Raw genomic sequence first — 18435 nt, 5'->3', positions numbered from 1 at the left:
CAGGAAGGATGTTGATAAATTGGAGAAGGTTCAGAGAAGAGACACGAGAACGATGAAAGGGTTAGAACACCTGCCTTACAGTGCTAGACTCAAGGAGCTCAATCTATTTAGCCGAACAAAGAGAATGTTCAGGGGTGACTTGATCATGGTCTATAAGTACCGGCACGAGGAACAGATATTTGATAACGGGCTTTTCAGTTTAGCGAACATATAACAAGATCCAGTGGCGGGAAGCATATGCGCCGACTCCGTGGGTGCTGGAGCACCCATGGAAAAAAGTTAGTGGGTGCTTTGCACCCACCAGCAGCCAGCTCCCCTTCCCTCACCCTCCCAGCACCTCCCACCCACCACGATCAGCTGTTCCGCAGCATGCAGGAGGTGCTGGGAGGGAGCGGGAGGAGTGGGGATGAGGCGTGCTTGGGGGAGGGAGCAGAACTGGGCAGGAAGAGGCAGGGGTGGGATGAGGCGGAGCGGGGGCAGGAAGAAACGGGGCGGGGGTGGGGCCTTGGGGGAAGGGGTGGAGTGGGGGTGGGGTCTGGGACTGAGCAGGGGTTGAGCACCCCTGGGGAAAGGAGGAAGCCAGCCCCTGTGGCTGGAAGGTGAATCTAACCAAACCCAGACTGGAAATAAGGTGTAAATCTTTAACCTTTAGGGTAATTAGCCATTGGACGTTTGTGTAAAAAATCTGCTCAGTTCATCCAGCACTGAACTCAGGGCAGTGCTCAGGCCTGGCCTTAGAATCTCTCAGCCTGGGCTCTGCCCATCCCGCTGCTCGTCAGCCAAACCTTGTCAGACCTGCCTGACCCGTACCTTCCCCTTCCCCTCACGGTTTGGTTTGGGGCGACAGAGGGAAGCCCTCTTCTTTTCGGCAACCAGGTGCCATTTCTTCATGGGGGCAGGGACCGGGGAGTCCAGGTTCTATTCCCGTGGCAGGAAGCGAATTGGCCACAGCACCGGGTACCATCTCTTGTTCTGCGGTGTTTGCTCAGTCTGACTCTTCCATTGCCAGGTGTCGTGTCTGTGCGGCTCAGCTCCCTGCCTCCTGTGCGGCTGCTGCCCCTCCACCAGGAACTCCACCATCTCCCGCCTCATCTTCACCTTCTTCCTGTTCCTGGGCACGCTGGTATCCATTATCATGATCATACCCGGTGTGGAAGAGCAGCTGCACAAGGTAAGCTGCATTTCCAACGTCCTGCCCTGCCCCGCTGACGTGGGACCTCTGAGCAAAGGCAGAAGCCAGGAGTGAACTGAAGTGTGTGGGGGGGCAGGTGTCGGAAAACATAACAGGGGAAAGAGGATTTAAATATTCAAGTCTCTGACATTTTGAAGAAAGGAAAAATGATGTTAATACTTAGCACTCAGTGTTCCCTTCCCACCGCCCATAGATCCTAATGTGCTTTATAAAGACAGGGTGTTATTAACTCTCCTTTCAGATGGGGAAACTGAGGCACAGTGAGACAAAGTGACCTATCACCCAGTTCTCACAACTCGCTGTCCATTGGGCCATGCTGCCTCAGTCCTGTCCTGGCATTGTAACTGGCTGAGTAACCAGCGGGTCATGAAGACTGAATTAATAGATTAAGTCTAAATTATGTTCAGCTCATTTGCCCTGTGTTCTGCAGCTCTTAGAATGTCACCCTGTAATTCCTGCGTGGAGGCCAATCACTTGTGGTTAACTGAGGGGATGTATTTCAGGACCACAGCCAGTCTTCAGATGCCCAGCGATGGAGGATCCACCACATCCCCTGGAAAGATGTTCCAGGGGTTATTCACCCTTGCTGTTAAAAATGTGCATCTTAACTCCCCCTCCCCCCCATTGCTAGAAGTGGTCACTCCATATTAAGGCTGAGGCTCACTGGTGGGAGATACTCCCGCTGCCAGAACTGTCCCTGTCTTGTGCACTGCACCCTCTAGGGCTGCCTGGCTACACCCTTGCCAGCAGCACATTCACTAAGTGTTTTCCCCCAAAGAGGAACAGTTACGTTTCTGGTGAGAACTTTGTGAATTCTCGTCAGTCCTTGTGTGCAAGCTAGAAAGGAACATTGTGCAGCCAGTTAGACTCTGGCTACCAGCTCCCTTTGCCTAAACTTGTAGAGAATTAAAGGCCCCTGGCCCTGCAAATTACTCTGCCTCTGCACAGAGCCTGTAAAGGGTTTGCCAGCACAGAGCTGCTTGCAAGACTGGGACCTATTTCCCCTGAAATCCCGGTTGAAAAGGAAAAGCAATTACCTAGCATGGTGGAGTGTCTGGGATATGGGAGGCATGGATTCATAGAATATCAGGGTCGGAAGGGACCTCAGGAAGTCATCTAGTCCAACCCCTTGCTCAAAGCAGGACCAAGTCCTAGATGGATTTTTGCCCCAGATCCCTAAATGGCCCCCTCAAGGATTGAACTCACAACCCTGGGTTTAGTAGGCCAATGCTCAAACCAGTGAGCTATCCCTCCCCCCTGTTCTAGTTCTAGTTCTGCTGCTGGCCTGCTATGTGACCTTGGCCAAGTCACTTCCCCTCCCATCCCCCTGTTTGGCCTATTAGCTCAAGAGATGGATTGACTCTTCTTTTGGGTTTGTCTACATGGGGAGTTATTCCAGAATAGCTGTTCCTGATGAACTCAGTTCCAGAATTAGAATGCCTTATTCCAAATCAGCTGAATGCACTTATTTTTTGGAAGTTGGTTAAGCTAATTTGGAGGCACTCGTTCTGGAATAAGAGCATCCACACATGCAGTTGATCTGGAATCATTAATCCACTTCAGATTCACACCTTACTTCATGCTGGATTAATTTTCATGTGTAGACAAGTCCTCTGTGTAAATTCAGTGCCTAGCGCAACGGCCCTGACCTTGGTGGAGTCTTTAGGCGCTGCTCTGAGATAATGTTCTGAGGTGCTCACAGAACTGTTTTCTCACCGTCTCTCCTTGTAACAGCTTCCTGGCTTTTGTGAAGGAGGCAGTTCAAGTCTAGGCATCCAAGGTCGTGTCAACTGCAAGTCCTTCCTGGGTCATAAGTCCGTGTACCGCATGTGCTTTGCAACGGCTGCTTTCTTCTTCCTCTTCGCCTTGATCATGATCTGTGTGAGGAGCAGTAAGGACCCAAGAGCAGCAATTCAGAATGGGTGAGGCTGCTGTGACTTATCTCGCCTCGCTGATGTTAACAGGAAGCACTTCACTTAAGTCACAATTATTTTAAAATGGCCTTGGCATGTTACTAACAGAGCCACTGATTGTTTGCAATGAAGTAATTCAAAAAAATCTTGTCTGCTTTTTACTGTGGATGCTTTTTCATCTCCCTGGTGGGAATCTGCTGGTCAGTTTTCAAGGCTAGAAAGAGATCATCTGGGCTGACCTCCTGTCTAATGCAGAGCACAGAACCTCACCAAGGATTTCCTGCAATGAAGGCAATTAGGATTCACTCTCTTTGTAGGGAAGGCTATTGAGTCCAATAACTAGGCAGCACCCTGGTTTTGTGTTCTGTTTCTCATGCTCTAGACCATTGCACTGTTTAGTTTGCAAACCCTGCAGGGGAACTGGTGCAAAGGTAAATCTCGTAATGGTAAGTATGTAACATTTCTCTCAAAATAAACCCCAAAACACTTTACATTTTGGCCCTGAACTCCCTGCAGCTCTCGTGGTCGAAGCAGATGTTACTGCAGGGTAATAGCCTCCCGCTGCTAGATAAATACTGCAGCTCTTACTCATTGTAAAGCAGGCGTCACTGATCTATGACTGCTCTAGTCCATAGAATGCTGACGGGAGCTTTAATTATTTTCCCTGGCGAATGCTGCTGCAAGAAAGGAACAGTTCTTCTGTCTAGCATTATTTAATAGCTGTATTCTGATTGGCTGCTGCAGGTAAACATTCTGTTTTCCAAGCCAATCACAGAGCAGCTTATCGACAAAAGCAGATTTTTTTTTTTTTTGGAAAGGTAACTAGTTTCCTGACCAGAGAGAAGTGTGACTTATTTTTGACTGGAAACAGGGCAGGAAGCCAACACCTGCCCTAGATTCTGTGCACTATAAATAGCACGAGTCAACTGCACTCCTGTTCTCTGGTTCAACTCCAAGCAGCATGAGAGAGCGTCAGTGGGTGTAGGACTCAGCCCGGATGGGCCTCACCAGTTTGCTTCCCTTCCTCGGTCTCAGGTGGCTTTTCTTCCCTCTTGTCTTCCCATCCAGGTTTTGGTTCTTCAAATTCCTGATTTTGATTGGAATCACAGTGGGCGCTTTCTATATTCCCAATGGATCGTTCACGACAGGTAAAGAGACGTACCTGTGTAAACACACCCATGCCTAGCCGCAGGTTACGTGCAACCTAGGTTGCCCTGAAATACTTCATTAGCTTTAGGAAAAACAAAACAAATATGCACATAGACCCATCCAAATGATTGTCATTTATTTATTGCTAGCTAGTAAGTCTGTTGTGAAAAGTGATATTAACAAACACACAAGTATCACTTTTCACAGTGGACTTACTCAGCCTTGGAAAGCCTGGGGACAAATTAAGCCCTGGATGGGGGCCAGGTACGATGGGGGTGGGGGAGTGGGTAGCCGGGGGAGGCAGCTGGGGAACAGAGCCTGAAGCCGCGTGGCTGGAGCCTGGGGCCTGCCGCCCTGCAGCTCCAGAGCCCAGGACTGGAGCCTGAATCCCCACAACCAGAGCCTGCTGCCCCGCCACACAGGGCTGAAGCCAAAAGCCTGAGCCCCACCACCCCTGGGCAAATGAGGAACTCACCGGCTGCCTGGTCCTCCAGCGTTGTGCCCCAGGTATCTGCAGAGGGGGGCAGGGCCCAACCCCTGCTGGTGGCCCCAGCAACCGACGCCAAATAGTGCACCTAGGAGCACCAGGGAGTGGGAGGGGCCGCTGTGGGTCCCCTCCCACCCCCCCAATCACAGCCCAAGAGGCTGTGGCCACAAGAAAAGCCCCGGTGGCCACATTTGAAAAACACTGTCATAGAAATAGCTACAGAACACCCCTCACAGACACCGTGTGCTTTGGAAGGTCTGATTTCTGGCAGAACATTTTAAATCTTTTTTTTTTTTCTTCATGATTTTTGGCTGTTAAAAAGTACTACAGAAAAGAGTTCTGCTGCTTAGTGCCCTCTGATGCAGGGAAGGGAAAATGCCCATTGCCTGTTGGACTAGAAGCAAGGCAGATAATTTAATTGGCCAATCACCGTCATATTCTTCACTTCCTCTCTTGTTGATACACGGAACTTCTCCAGTTTAAAGGTGTGGGTTTAAACCGATTTAATTATACTGGTGCCACATTCTTATTTTGGTTTCAACCAGGCTTATTTGGTTTAGTTTAATTTGATTAGGAACAGGTGTAAATTAAACTGGAATAATAGTGTCCATACATGGATCTGTACCAGTGCAGCTTTGTGTGCAGACAAAGCCTTCCCCTCTGAGCTGTAGTGAAGCAGTAACTCGTGCCTGCAAACGGTATCTCAGCTCCACATACAGCACAGGGAACAGCTCTGTTAGCCATCGGCTCCAAAAGTAACGCAAGTGGAGCTGAAATGGAGCTGCTGTTTGCTGTCAGGCTGGTCAGAGCGTCGTCGTGCTCATTGGCACGAAAGGGCGAGAGTCACAAACAGGAACACGGGGAGTGTCCCTACCAAGTTGCCAAACTTTTGAGCAATGCTCATTCCCCCCAGCAGAGGGCAGTGGTGCTTACTAGCTACAGAAGTGTGGTATTAATGCCCCAGCCTGGCATGGATAGGAAAGTCGCTGCTGGTGGGTGTGCACCCTGCGGAGCCAGGACAGGACACAGAAGGAAATGGCTCTCTCCTAGTGGCTGGGGCAGGCTTTAGGATAGCTTAGTTGACTAACCGCAAGAAATAACTCATGAAGCGAACCCAGTACTGATGCTGCTGTAATCCAGCCTGGCTGTATTCTGTGTCTCAGGAACTGGTTCTTGTATGTGTAAGGGCTGGTCTACACAGGGGAGTTAATCCAGAATAAGGTAGGGTGTGAATTGGTAGTACTAGGAATATTCTGCTATAGCTGCCTGGGTGGACACTCTGATTCTGGAATAGCTGTTCTGGTCAGTTTTCCTGCGTAGACGAGCCAGAGGAGTTAACAGGGAACAACATGGTGTCTTGCAAGATGCACAGCAACGGTAAGCTGGTTGATAAAGTGTGTCCCTTGACAGCTGCCTTATGGCTGCATGTCCTTGGGCCGGCCCCATTGCACTCTGCCCAGGGCATTCCTGTTTTGCGGACACAGTTATTTGCCCCCGAAGTTGTTACCTAGAGCGCAGCTGCCGTCTGTGGTCGGAGAAAATTGCCCAGCATCCCTCTCTCCGGAGAGAGCAGGGCTTTCCTGGCTCCAGATCTTGTTGACAATACCGGCTCATCAGTCTGGTGCAGCCGTTTTCAGTGCTGGGCTTGGAAGCATGGAGAAAGCCCTTCAAGGTGGGAGTGGGGACCAACTCTGTCCTGAGTCTACTTCCTAAACCGCCCCCATGCCACGCTGATGCTGTGTCTGTTACGGCGCTGTCCTCCGGCCCTGGGCTTGTCATGCCCCCTTTCTGTTCAGGCTTCGTATTACGCTTCTGTGTATAAAGCGTTCATCTACGTTTGAATCAATTGCAGATGGTCCAGGGGGTCACAAAGTTGCTTATAACCATTTACAACAGCTTCTACTGCTGTGCTTATCCCCCTGCGTAATATACCCTCACTCCTGTCTGCAACATGCTGTAACATCTATTGACCCATTGTCAATGTGGAGCCTTCATGCAAAGTGTGGCCCAGTTTCCTAGGTTGTGGCCACGGATGGGAATAGTCCGAGTGCTGCGAGAGGGATGTGATGGGGGAGGCACCAGGGGAGCTTTCCGTGCCCCCGTGGGATTGCATGTGCCCCCTCCACAATGTGTGCGATCGCTTCGGAGCCGACTGAGTAAGGAGGCGTGTGGAGAACACACCCAGAGTCCGTAGTGACCCTCCCCCAAGGCAGCTGTGCTACAGCTTCTGCTTTCAAGGAAGGTGAATGGTTTTCACTCTTCCACTAAACGTGAATTTGTTTGCCCGTTACATTAGCTGGAGTTGTTCGCATTGTGAATCAGCAAGCAATGACGTAGGTGAGTGTGCGTGTGATAGAAATATAAAAACAAACCCCTCCATTAGCTGGGGCGAGGACAGAACGTCCATTAGTCCCGCCACAGGAAATTATCTCCCATTTCTCTGCCAAAGCAAAATTCCCATTTGGGAAAAAAAAATCTAAGTAGCCCCTGGCACAGCTTCAGCCTTTGGGAGCAGACTGGGATGTAATAGGATCAATACTCTGTGTCTGATCACATGGGCACGCTGGCAGCAGAGCGACATAAGAAAATGACTCTCCGGGACAGAAGGGTTTGTGTGTTCCCTGATCTGGTTCATCCATGCGGTTAGCGTGCTTGTGCTTGGCTGTGAAAAAGAAGCAGGGCGGGAGAGAGCTCCAGTAAATGGAGTAATGCGGCACGGTGCGGGATCCTTCGGGTCCCAGCCTGGCTTTCTGTTGCAGGCGAGGGAGTGGCTGTCTCTAGTGCGGTCTCAGACGAGGTTAATTGATTGTTACAGTGACTCTGTCGCTGGGCTGTTTGATCTCGGACTGGCAAACCGGTCTGTCTATTGCTGGGTGCTCTTTGAAGAGGCTGCCAAAGGTGCACCCGGAGCATTGGATGGAAGCTCTTCCGGTAGAGAGTGGTAAAAATCCAGCTGAACAGCAGGGAGAGGGAGCTACTCTCTAGCCAGAAACACGGCAGTTTGTTGACTCTCCCTTGGCGGGTGAGTTCAGATTACAGGTCAACGGGTTCACAGATTCAACCCCCAGAACAGCCGTATGAGGCATTGCCCAGTCCTGCAGCTCCCCCAGATTGGTCCCATCCTCCCCCGACCCTTCCCGATCCTGCCACAGCTCTTTGCTGGGCCCAGGTCTTAGGGCTTCTTTGGTTTTGCTGATTAACCCAGGTCTTTACAGACATCGTAACCACCTCGCCCCAGCTCTCCCTGGATGCTTGTTCCAGGGCCACGCTCTGGGGGCAGGGACCATCTTTCTTTTCTGTTTGTGTGGGGCCCTGCTCTGTTACTGGAGCTCACAGGCTCCAGTGCAATACAAATACTAACTGATGCTCTAAGCTGAGCCCAAGGATAACCCGCAGATATCTGGGGAGGCCAAGCTAGCCTTGGTAGATGTGTTCACTGCCCTGAATTGACTGGCAATGGGGTACAAGCTGGTAGGGTGTTATCCCCACCCAGGCGAAGTTGTGTCCTTGACTCAGGTTAGCTAAGTCTGGTTAAAATGGCAGTGATGACATGGAAATTCTGCTTTTCACTCAGGATAGCAGCATGAGTTCAGCTCTGGCTCCCAGGTACGCTTTAACCATTGCAGCGTCTTCCCTGCTGTTTTAAACCCCAGTTAAGAGCACACCTCTTCTGTAGGGTAGCCAAGGACCCAGCATGAGCCAGTGTGCGGGGTGGAGGCTGAGAGAGAAGAGAAGCTGGCCTAAGCCTGCCGATGAAGTCTTAAGCACCTCTCCTGCAATCGGACCCTTCCCTTTTCTCCCAGAGGACGGACAGCTGTCCATAATCTCTCCTCGGAGCTGATCTCCGTGCAGAGATCATCTCGGGAGGATGCACTGTGGACTTGCATCACTGACACGCACTGAGCTGGTGTCCCCTCAGCAGCTCAGTGCTTGGGCAGAGACGCGAGGAAGAAGTCTCTTCTGTTGGCTTCATCCACAAGGGACTCATTGGTATTATCAAGAACGTATAAAAATTCCCACCATTAACTCCTTTCTCTCTTTCTCCCCCACCCAGTGTGGTTCTACTTCGGCGTGGTGGGGTCCTTCCTCTTCATCCTCATCCAGCTCATCCTCCTGATTGACTTTGCCCACTCCTGGAGTCAGGTCTGGCTTCGTAATGCGAACGAAGGCAACGCCAAGGGCTGGTATGCAGGTCTGTACGGAGCGTATTCTGGTAGATCCACCCAAGTAGATTCCTGCCTCTTCGTGAAGTGGGACAGATAAATTGATCTTTAGCGTTAAAATCCAATCAGCCTAAAAGTTGGGTGAGACCTTGCTCCTGCCTGTTGTGGTGGCTTAAGGACCAGGTTTCCCTGCTGGTAGCGTTTCTCTTCCCTACAGCTGTGGGACTGTGCAGGAAGACAGGGAAAGTGACCACACACAAAAAAAAAAAAACCCCCTACCCCTTCTCTGTGAGTTCTCGGGACCTTTGTGCCAATGGCAGGTTAAAACTAAAAAGGCTAAAAAAGCAAACCCATGCAGGTGTGTGTGGTTGAACTCTGGGGCTGGTGTCTGCCCCCCCCCAGTTCCCCCCCGGGTGCCCCCCCCCCCCACCACACAGTTCCATCCTCTCTCCTCCCCAGCCCTCTTCATCTTCACCTTCACCTTCTACGCGGTCTCCCTCGCGGCCGTGGTGCTGCTGTACGTCTACTACACCAAGCCTGACGGCTGCACGGAGAACAAGGTGCTGATCAGCCTCAACCTGATCTTCTGCATCATCGTCTCTGTCGTGTCCATCCTGCCCAAGATCCAGGTGAGGGGGGAAGCGGGCGGCTGCTGGACGCCTGCCGCTGCACAGGCTGCGTCGCCCCTCGCAGCTCGCGCGCCATCTGGTGGCTGAGCAGGGAACAGCGGCTGAGCTGCGTGCATGGGTTAGGCCCAGTTCGTAATGGCGATGAGTTGCTGATGCCGAAGTGGGTACAGCCCAGCCTCTGTGAAACAAAAGCCCCTCATCTGGCATGGAGACCTCCCCAGCTCTGGCCTGGTTTCAGATAACACCTCCCCTGACTTAGCTCTGGGGGAGAACCCCATTTCGGATAACAGAGCCCTGGCTTTACAGGGGCCTCGGTCCTGCCGAGCCAGCCAGCCATCGCCTGCAATCAGAGCGAGTCAGCACGTTCTGCAGCCTGCATTCGTGGTGGGGCAGTGGAGCCAGCTTCTCCGATTACCTCCCCCTCCCCCCGGGGGGGCCAGCACCCGTCTCTGCTGGACTGGCTAAAGTGATGGACTCTTGGAAGCAGAGTTAATATTCAAGCAATGGTCTGCAGCAAGGCTGCTCACACAAGCTGTGTGTGGCCATACAGAGCTTCTCAGCAGCTCCAGCAGTGTGTGCTGGGCTCCCTGCACTCTGCTTGTGTCTGTCATTCTCTGTGCTGCCTGATATGGGGAGTGCAGAGTGACTGGGCCTGTGATACGGGGCCCTGCTGTGGGATCTTCTCGTTCCTTGACGCAGCCAGGAGAAGGGGAAGAGGAGAAGGGAGCTTCTGCTGCTCCTCCTGGCAGCCAGCTTGGTGAGATGGGGAAGGGTGGAGGTGCTCTGAGGCTGTGCCATAAGCTGGCATTGGTGGGTAACACTGGTCCAGCCTCCCAGATTGCTGAGCCGAGGTCACCTGGTGCTTTTTGGTCCCTCCGGTCGCTCAGCACTGAGGACCCCTGGTTTGCAGGGCCATCAGGATTGGGCAGGGACGTCTCGCAGGATTGTATGATGCTTCCCATCACCCGGCACAAAATTAACCTGTGGAATTTGCTGCCACAAGACCTCACTGAGGCCAAGCCATGTCTATGAATGATGAGCATATCGCCAGTTACACTACGCAGGGGTATAAAACCTTCTGCTTCAGGGCATAGACCAACAACTGACTGTTTGGGATCAGGAAGAAACTTTTCCTTCGGGCAGGTTATCCCAGACCTGCTGCTGCGGCTTCCTTCACCTCCCTCTGTAGCACCTGGTGCTTTCAGTTCAGACTTGCTGGGCTTGAAATCGGTGGCTTGTCAGGGCCTGTCTGGGGCAGGGGGCTAGTCCGGTTGCTCGGGGTCTGTTGGGCAGGGTCAGGCTAGGCCTAGCTGTGCCGGGACATACTCAGCAGCAGTAATGGGAGGAAGGTGTTTTCCTTTCCCGCCAAATCCCCCAGGTGCCTCTTGCTGGCATTGCCCTGGGCTGGGCTGGCAGTGCCTGCTGGTGCTGCCTGCTGGGCTGAGCCGGGTGGTTGGTTGTGTTGGGGATGGTGCCGACTTTGAGTGACCTGCTCGCTGCCTTTGCAGGATGCTCAGCCTCACTCAGGCCTGCTGCAGGCCTCCATCATCACCCTCTACACCCTGTTCATCACCTGGTCGGCCCTGGCGAACGTACCGAGTAAGTGACGCTGGCGCTCGAGGGTGAATCACGCGAACCCTGCCTCAGCCTCTGGGGAGACCCTGCCCGTGGAGCTTGGCAAACCAGCTTCTCAGATGAGCGGGGGGAGGTAGGGTTCGAAGGAGTGGATGATTGGCCAGCAGAGGAGCAGCTTGGGGTGGCACCCCCCATCCAGAAAAGGCTAATGCAGGGGGTGTCTGTCTCCTAACCCCCCTGGCCAGGTCCTCTCCCTGCTCACTCCCCTCTCCCAGTCACTACGTGACCTTTTACTGTCTGGCGTCCAGTTGGCTTCATTGCCCCTCATGCACCCAGCTCCCCTGGCTGGCGATTGTTACCGGTTACAAACTAGAACCGAAGCCAGCAAGTCCCAGGAGCTGGAGCTGCGGCTCAGGGCCGACCCGTTCCAGCCCTGCAGTGGGTGGGTTGTAGCTAGAGGCCCCACTGGCCGGGCACTGTGACACAGCCCACAGGGTGTGGGGTGTGCGCCAGTCCGGGGCTCGTGTGTGTGCCTTTGAGTGGGTGGAAATTGTCAGTGACATGAGGATCGTTGCCCCCACTCCAGCGCATGAAGGGGGTCTCAGCTTCGGAGGCCGGGGGTGGGGGAGGCAGTTCAGTATTGTCGGGCATTCACCTTCAGGTCTGTATTGGAAAGCAGCTGGGGGGAGGGACGCAGGACTCTGTGAAATAAGCGGGGTGCAGCGCACACCGAATACCTTTGCAATGGGCTGTCACCTCAACCTTTGTTAGCAACCTCTGCAGGGGTCCCTGAGCTGGTCAGTGCATTGCCCCTACCCTCTCTCCTCCCAGGGCCGGGTTCGCTGGGATGGTGGGAGGAGGAGCAGGGAGTTACTGCACGGCTGGCTGTGCCTTTTCTCCGGTCTCCAGGGCCACCGGCCAGAGCCAAGACCCCTGCAGGCCCGAGTGGGTGGAAAGGGTCTTGCTGCTTACGCTGGCCTTTGAATTCCTTTTCAGACAAGTACTGTAACCCCACGCTCCTGGTGAGGAACAGCACCGCTGGCCTCGTGGCTGACGGGCAGGTGACTCAGTGGTGGGATGCCCCGAGCATTGTGGGATTGGTCATCTTCCTCCTGTGCACACTCTTCATCAGGTGAGGGCTGAGGCTGCTGCGGCTCTCCTGCCAGGGCCGATGGGGCGTGTGTCTGCCCGAGTCGCTGAGCCGGGCGGGGAACCCCCTGGCTCCTTCTCCCCAGCAGTGCTCAGCGTCCTGTCCCCTGCCGCAGAGCAGGGGGACTCTGGAAGTCGGCGTGAGGCGTTATAGCAGTGCTGGCCTGGGAGCTCCAGGGCACCCCTGCCCCCACCACAGGGCTTTCTCCTGAGGGTCGTGCAGCCCGGGCTAGACAGAGATGCCCCCTGAGCAAGATGTACCTGAGGGCAGAGCCTGGCCTGCTGTGGCATTTGGCTAACGACCCCGTTCATTGTGAGTGAGCCAGAGGGGTGAGCCAGGAGGGGAGGGGAACTCCCCTGCAGGCAGCATCCAAAGCCGGCAGGAGTATAGAGCTGCTGAGCCTCTCTGCAGTGGCCTTAACTTCTCCCTGATGTCTTGGCTTTCAGCATCCGCTCCTCAGACCACAGCCAAGTGAACAAGATGATGCTGACTGAGGAGAGCCCGGCCATGCTGAGTGGCGGGGATCCGAGCGTGGAAGATGGGGGACATCGGGCCTATGACAACGAGCAGGACGGCGTGGCCTACAACTACACCTTCTTCCACATCTGCCTCTTCCTGGCCTCCCTCTACATCATGATGACGCTCACAAACTGGTACAGGTAGGAGCTCTCCACCGTCGCCCTCTGAGTCTGCACCGGGGTCCCGCTGCGAGTGCCAGGAGCCGGTGCTTCTGGCTGGAGGCTGCAGGGCAGAGAAGGGGGTGACGCCTGCATGGGATCAGGCTTGCTTGGCAGCCCAGCAAAGTGCCCCAGCAGTGACAGGCTGTGTGGGGGCGTTTCCACCGTGATTTGGGGTGGAGGGAGCAGTCTGTGGAGCATCCGTGTCCCCAGCCCATGGTGCGGCTGTTGTTCTCCCTCCTTCTCATACAGGGCTAAGGAAGCATCAGACCCCTGATTACTGCTTACAGGAGGGGTCAGGCCTGCATTGAGGCAACGGGGTTATCCCTGAAGCACTTTAATCTCCTCGTGTTCTGGGATTGATGGGTTGGTGGGTGAGGCCCTGGGCTGGAAATCCGGGAACCTGGGTTCTATTCCTGGATCTGCGTCGCAAGAAAAATGCTTCATTGCTCCGTGCCTCGGTTTCCCCTTCAATCAAACAGCGATGATGCCAGTGAGTCACCTTTGATTTCAAGGGCAGGGGAAGGCCGACCCAGACGCAATCTGTGTTGTTAACGTGCTATTGAGCCCACATCGCAGATCCTGAGACACACAGGGACAAACACAACCACAGCAAGAGATCTCTGAAGGCGAAATTCATGGCAGGCAGAGCCCTGTGAGGCTCCAGCAGGCCTTGCGCTGGTCCTCCGCCCCGGGAGAGTTTCCTCCTGGCTGGCCACAGAGCTGGTAATACAGCCCACGGCTCCATGCCTTTCCCCGTCCCATCCCTGCCACTCCCCCCAGCAGGCCCATACGGCGAGAGGCAGATGAGTATTAGGCGTTCTTGGCCTGGTGTGACTGACAGCTTTCCCAGCTAATCAGCAAGCCCTAGCTGCGTGCAGCCTCCCAAGCGGCTTTGTGGCTCTGCTCTGAAAGTGGAGTTTCTGGGCTGTGCAGCTTGGTTCGCTGGGGGCATGTGGCTCATAGCAGGCTCCCCCCCACACACACACTTCGCTGCCATGATAGCAGGGTTGCCTTGGTAACCAGTGCAGAGCGGCTGCAGCAGCCGTGCAGGCTGGGTCCCCTTGGAGGTGTCCTCAGCTGAACTCTGCCAGACACACGAGCAGGGAGCTTGCAATGGAGCCTAACCTCTGGTGAGAGTCCGGGTGGGGGCTCTGCAGGCTCCATTGTAAGTCAGGATGATCTGGCTGTTGGAGAACCTCACCTGGGAGACTCTAACTGGGACCCTGAGACGTGTCTGTCGCTGCCCCTGTCCTGCCCCTCCCCTCTCTCTCCTTTGCTATTTATAAAGCACCAGTCGCTCAGGCACTTCTCCGGTCCCTGCTCCGGCAGTGCGGTGCAGTGACTTTGCCGGCAGCCCTTCGCTGACAGTCTGCCTTGCCAATGCACACGTCCGAGTGAGCTCCAGTTTGCTCCCCAGCAGCTGTGCGGGGTCCAGCGTGCTCTCCCCATAGCTGGGCCCATGTCCGGCTCTCGCTGTCCACAGGGCAGCCTTGGTTCTGCAAGGGCAAGTGGGAGCAGGTGGTTTCAATTGGCAGTAATGCAGGCTGGTGTGGAGCGACCAGGGTAGCACCGGTTTAACTAAAGGTGTGAATTGAAACCGGTGCTCGCCTAGTTAAGGGAATCCCCCATGCATGAGTGACCCCTATAGTCAGCTTATCCACTTGGGTACATGGCTTCAGTTCCTTACTTCTCTCCCAGCTACAGAGGTGGGCTCAGGCAGGGGAATGGGCAGGAGATTTCAGCTGGAACTTGCCTACCTGGTACGTTGCAGTGACCCGATTTCACCTGACTGTGGGGGCTCATGTTTGGTGTTTCAGGCCCGATGAAGGTTCCCAGATGATGACGAGTCCGTGGACTGCAGTCTGGGTGAAGATCTCTTCCAGCTGGGCTGGTCTCCTCCTCTATCTCTGGACCTTAGTGGCCCCCATCCTACTCCCTGGCCGGGAGTTCAGCTGAAAAGGACCTGCAGACAACCATGGTCCAAACCTGCTGGACAGCTCGGACTCTCCAAATCAAGGAGCTGTCTTGCCAAAGTCCTGTCCCTGTCCCTGTGTCTGGAGCTGGGTTTGGTTCTCATGGTGGGGAAAGTCCTAGCTATGGATGAATGCTGGGCTCCTGTTTCTGCACCGAGACCGGTTCCTTGGAATTGTGCCTTTCTTTGTTTATTGTTTTAAAAGGGAAAAAAGTGCCAAGCAGGGAAAGTCTGTAGCTTGTGGGTGAAGTCGGAAGCATCGGAGGAAATGTTGCTGGGTTTCTGGGTTGTTTGGGGGTTTGTTTTACTATTGTAGACCTTCGCGTTTGTTTGGTGTTTCTGCATGGCCTCTGTGCTGCTCTTTTGCAAGGAGGCAGTTGAATCACCTTTGAGAATTTTTGTTTTTAAGCAGATGCTTGTACAATGCATTCTTCAACTCGTGTTACCCGGGGAGCATTTTGTATAATTCTTGCACAGCCCATTTTGGCATGTACCTGTCCATGGACCTGCAAAGGTTTAAATAAATGGCCAGAATTCAGTATCAGTCGGCATTGGTTGAGTATCAGCCACCCCTGTGTAATCAGCGATCGGCGCAAGGGAATATTCTAACGTCATAAACCAGCTTTCAATAGATCAAACCGTCTCACGGTTACAAGGCTCCAGGCACGTGGCTGAGGAAGAGTTACAGCCAATTGCAGCCTCGGAAACATACTGGAAACCTTTCACAAATTACATGACTTACACCATCCTTTGTCCACACAGGCCCCTCCCAGGAGCAGTCAATGTACTCTGTAGCCCCTCCCTCCAAATCGTTATTCCCTGAAGCCCTGACTCCAAACTGACAGCAATGGGTGCTGTCCAGAGGCCGCCGCGGGGGATTCTGTGTGACGCTCACAAGCGATTGCCTTGGAGAACAAGAATGATACTTACGATATAGGTGTCATTCTGAAACCTCCTTGCCACAGTGTGCTCTCTGCTGTTCACATTACCCCTTACATAGTTCGCCCTGCACGGGTTATACAAGAACAAAGGCGGGGGAAATGACATGCTGAAATCCAGCCAAATCTTTCCTCGTTAGTGTTCTAGGATGAGACGCTTCAACAGAACTAGGAGCAGAAATGAAAATGGTTGGGCTGTGACTGAAAGAGCCTTACCTGCCTCTTCAACCCCATGGCACCCCAAGGCCCCGACCCTGTAACTGGATCCGTGTAGGTGCAGCCTACACCCTATGTGGTGCTCCAATGGGAATCCATGGAGGTGTAAGGATCTGCCCTCTCTGGCTGTTTGCAGGATTGGGGCCTAAATCCTGGTTCCCATGTCCTACGAGGACAAGTTTTCCTTTTGGCTGTGAAACGTCTTCGCTTGTTTGGTTTGGTTTTTAAAAAGGGAGACTGTGCTACCAATAAAATCCCTTTGTCCAGCAACGTGTGATGTGTACGGTACTGTCAGTGCCCAGGGAGTAGGCAGAATGTCCACACAGGGCCCCCACAGAGAAACTGACACTAAGGTCTTGATGGGCCCAGGTAGCAGCTGGCTGTTATGCAGGCAATGGAGGTGAGGTCAGCGTGGCTGGGATGCTTTGTGTGAAAGGTGAGTTCTCGGGAGGCAGGAGAGGCGCTGTGGGCCTTTTGGATAGCTCACTAGTAGAACTGGGTGGGAGAGAGTTTAGAGATGTCTCCTCTTTGGACTGAGACCTTTCACTATTGTTTGATAGGAAGGCGGGCGGCAGAGAGAGGGAGAAAGCCCACACCCCAGAACAGCCAGTCACCTGCTGGTTAGGGCACTCGTGGGATGTGGGAGACCTGGGTTCAGGTCTTACAGCCCCCAAAAGACACAGCTGTGCCAAAGTAAGTTGTCAGTGTAGACCAGCCCTAGCCACTGGGATTCGAGAGACCTGGCTTCTATTGCCAGCTTCGCCCCCGACCTGCTGAGTGGCCTTGAGGCGACCTACCTCACTTCCCTGTCGGAAGAAAGGAGGAAGATGGGTGCTCTCCTTTGTCAGTGCTTTGAGAGCTGATGACAAATGCTTCAGTGTGGCACATTAGTTGGGATGCTGTGAGGGACACAAGGCTTAGTGTGACCTAGAGGATAGAGCATTGGGTTAGGACTCACGAGACCTAGGTTCAGTTCCTAGTTCTGCCGCTGGGTGACCTTGGGGAAGTCACTTCCCCATGCCTCCGTTTCCCCATTTGTAAATGAGGCTGACATGTTTTGTAAAGTATTCTGAGACCACTTGGAGAAAAGTGCCATGTAAGAGTGAAGTATTAACGTTCAGTGTGGAGGGCAGCAGAAGGCTGAGACTGGAAAAAGCAGACACAGGAGTTAAGAAAGGAGTGGGGCAGCTGGGGGACAGGAGGAGAGAAAGATATTGACTTAGGCAGGTGCTGATTCATGGGGATTTTTGATGGCGACCTTCATGCAGAAGTGTCTCATGCTTCATCCCAGCAAATGCTGTCTAGAGCAGGGGGCAGTGTTCTCTTTCCTGTCTGCAAGGGGGCCTGTTCTGCTCCCGCAAAGGGGTTTCTGCAGGTATGGGGATAACTGACCATGAGGCAACATCTGGCTTAGTCCTAGTTTTGCAGTTCAGGAAGCTGAGGAACTTCCAGCTCTCCCCCGTCCCTCCCATGCTCTGGGGTTTCTCTCACCATTCTTGGTGTTGCAGGAACCTGCAACCCCCTTGGCTATAGCTTTGGGGGCGGGGAGGGGGAGGGTATACAAAAGATGATAAAACCGTAAGCATCTAGTATATAAAAAGCACAACCATAAAGGGGTTATAAAGCATCAGAGCCACGTTAGTGCACTTCAGAGTGGCCCATTCTGCGCACACAAATATCCAGGGCCTGATTCTCCTTTGCTCTGCAGCTTGTATCATTTACACCAGTGCAAAAAAGGTGTAACGCCACCCATGCAGGACAGCTAGTGCTGTGCCCTGGTGGCAATGACAGCCACAAAGTACAGAGAGACAGGATCTGGCCCCCAAGCTCCTCAGTGGGTTCAGAGCATGCCAGTGCTGAGACAGAGGCTTGTGCTGGCTGCTGCCCCATCACGAGCTCTCTCCCTTGACCTGCTTCTAGTTCCAGGCAGGAGAGGAGCCTGAGGAACTGCTGAGAGCCTTGTGCTCCCTTCGAGCTGCAGCCATTCCTTACAACACGGCCACTGTGATTGCATGGCTGCGCTCTGAGGCCCAGGACTGGAAAGTCCCAGGCCTTCAAAGCCCATGACCGCTCAGACTGGCAGTTCCCTCTGTCTGAGGGCATGTCTGCACTACAAAATTGAGTCGACCTAACTTAGGCTGGCATATAGCCGCCGCAGTAATTACATTGCTTACAGCGCCTGTCTATGCTTGCTCCTTGTGTCGGTGGTGTGTGTCCTCACCAGGAGCTCTTGCACTCATTGAACTGCCAGTGTGGGGCATTGTGGGACGGCTTCTGAAAGCCAGCAACAGTCGATATAAGCAATGTGGTGTTTACACTGATGCTGTGTCGACCTAGTTACGTTGATATTGATTCTATGCCTCTCGTGGAG

General features: G+C 53.6%; 1 protein-coding gene across 2 annotated transcripts in view; it reads left to right on the top strand.

The window, feature by feature from the left end:
- Nucleotides 1–15454, top strand: part of SERINC2 (serine incorporator 2) — a 31682-nt gene extending 16228 nt beyond the window's left edge. For both annotated transcript variants that reach the window (XM_039511687.1, XM_039511688.1), the window contains exons 2-10: nt 1010–1171; nt 2927–3114; nt 4174–4253; nt 8796–8933; nt 9364–9533; nt 11042–11132; nt 12105–12240; nt 12705–12917; nt 14756–15454. In XM_039511687.1, the coding sequence (XP_039367621.1) occupies nt 1010–1171; nt 2927–3114; nt 4174–4253; nt 8796–8933; nt 9364–9533; nt 11042–11132; nt 12105–12240; nt 12705–12917; nt 14756–14894 (1317 nt within the window). In that variant the 3' untranslated portion in view covers nt 14895–15454. The remainder of the gene's footprint in view (nt 1–1009; nt 1172–2926; nt 3115–4173; nt 4254–8795; nt 8934–9363; nt 9534–11041; nt 11133–12104; nt 12241–12704; nt 12918–14755) is intronic.
- Nucleotides 15455–18435: the final 2981 nt, after the last annotated feature.

Source organism: Mauremys reevesii, linkage group 23 (genome assembly GCF_016161935.1).
Source record: "Mauremys reevesii isolate NIE-2019 linkage group 23, ASM1616193v1, whole genome shotgun sequence".
Taxonomy (NCBI): Eukaryota; Metazoa; Chordata; order Testudines; family Geoemydidae; genus Mauremys; species Mauremys reevesii.
The sequence above is the reverse complement of the archived record's forward strand: the minus strand, read 5'-3'. Positions and strand labels throughout refer to the sequence as shown.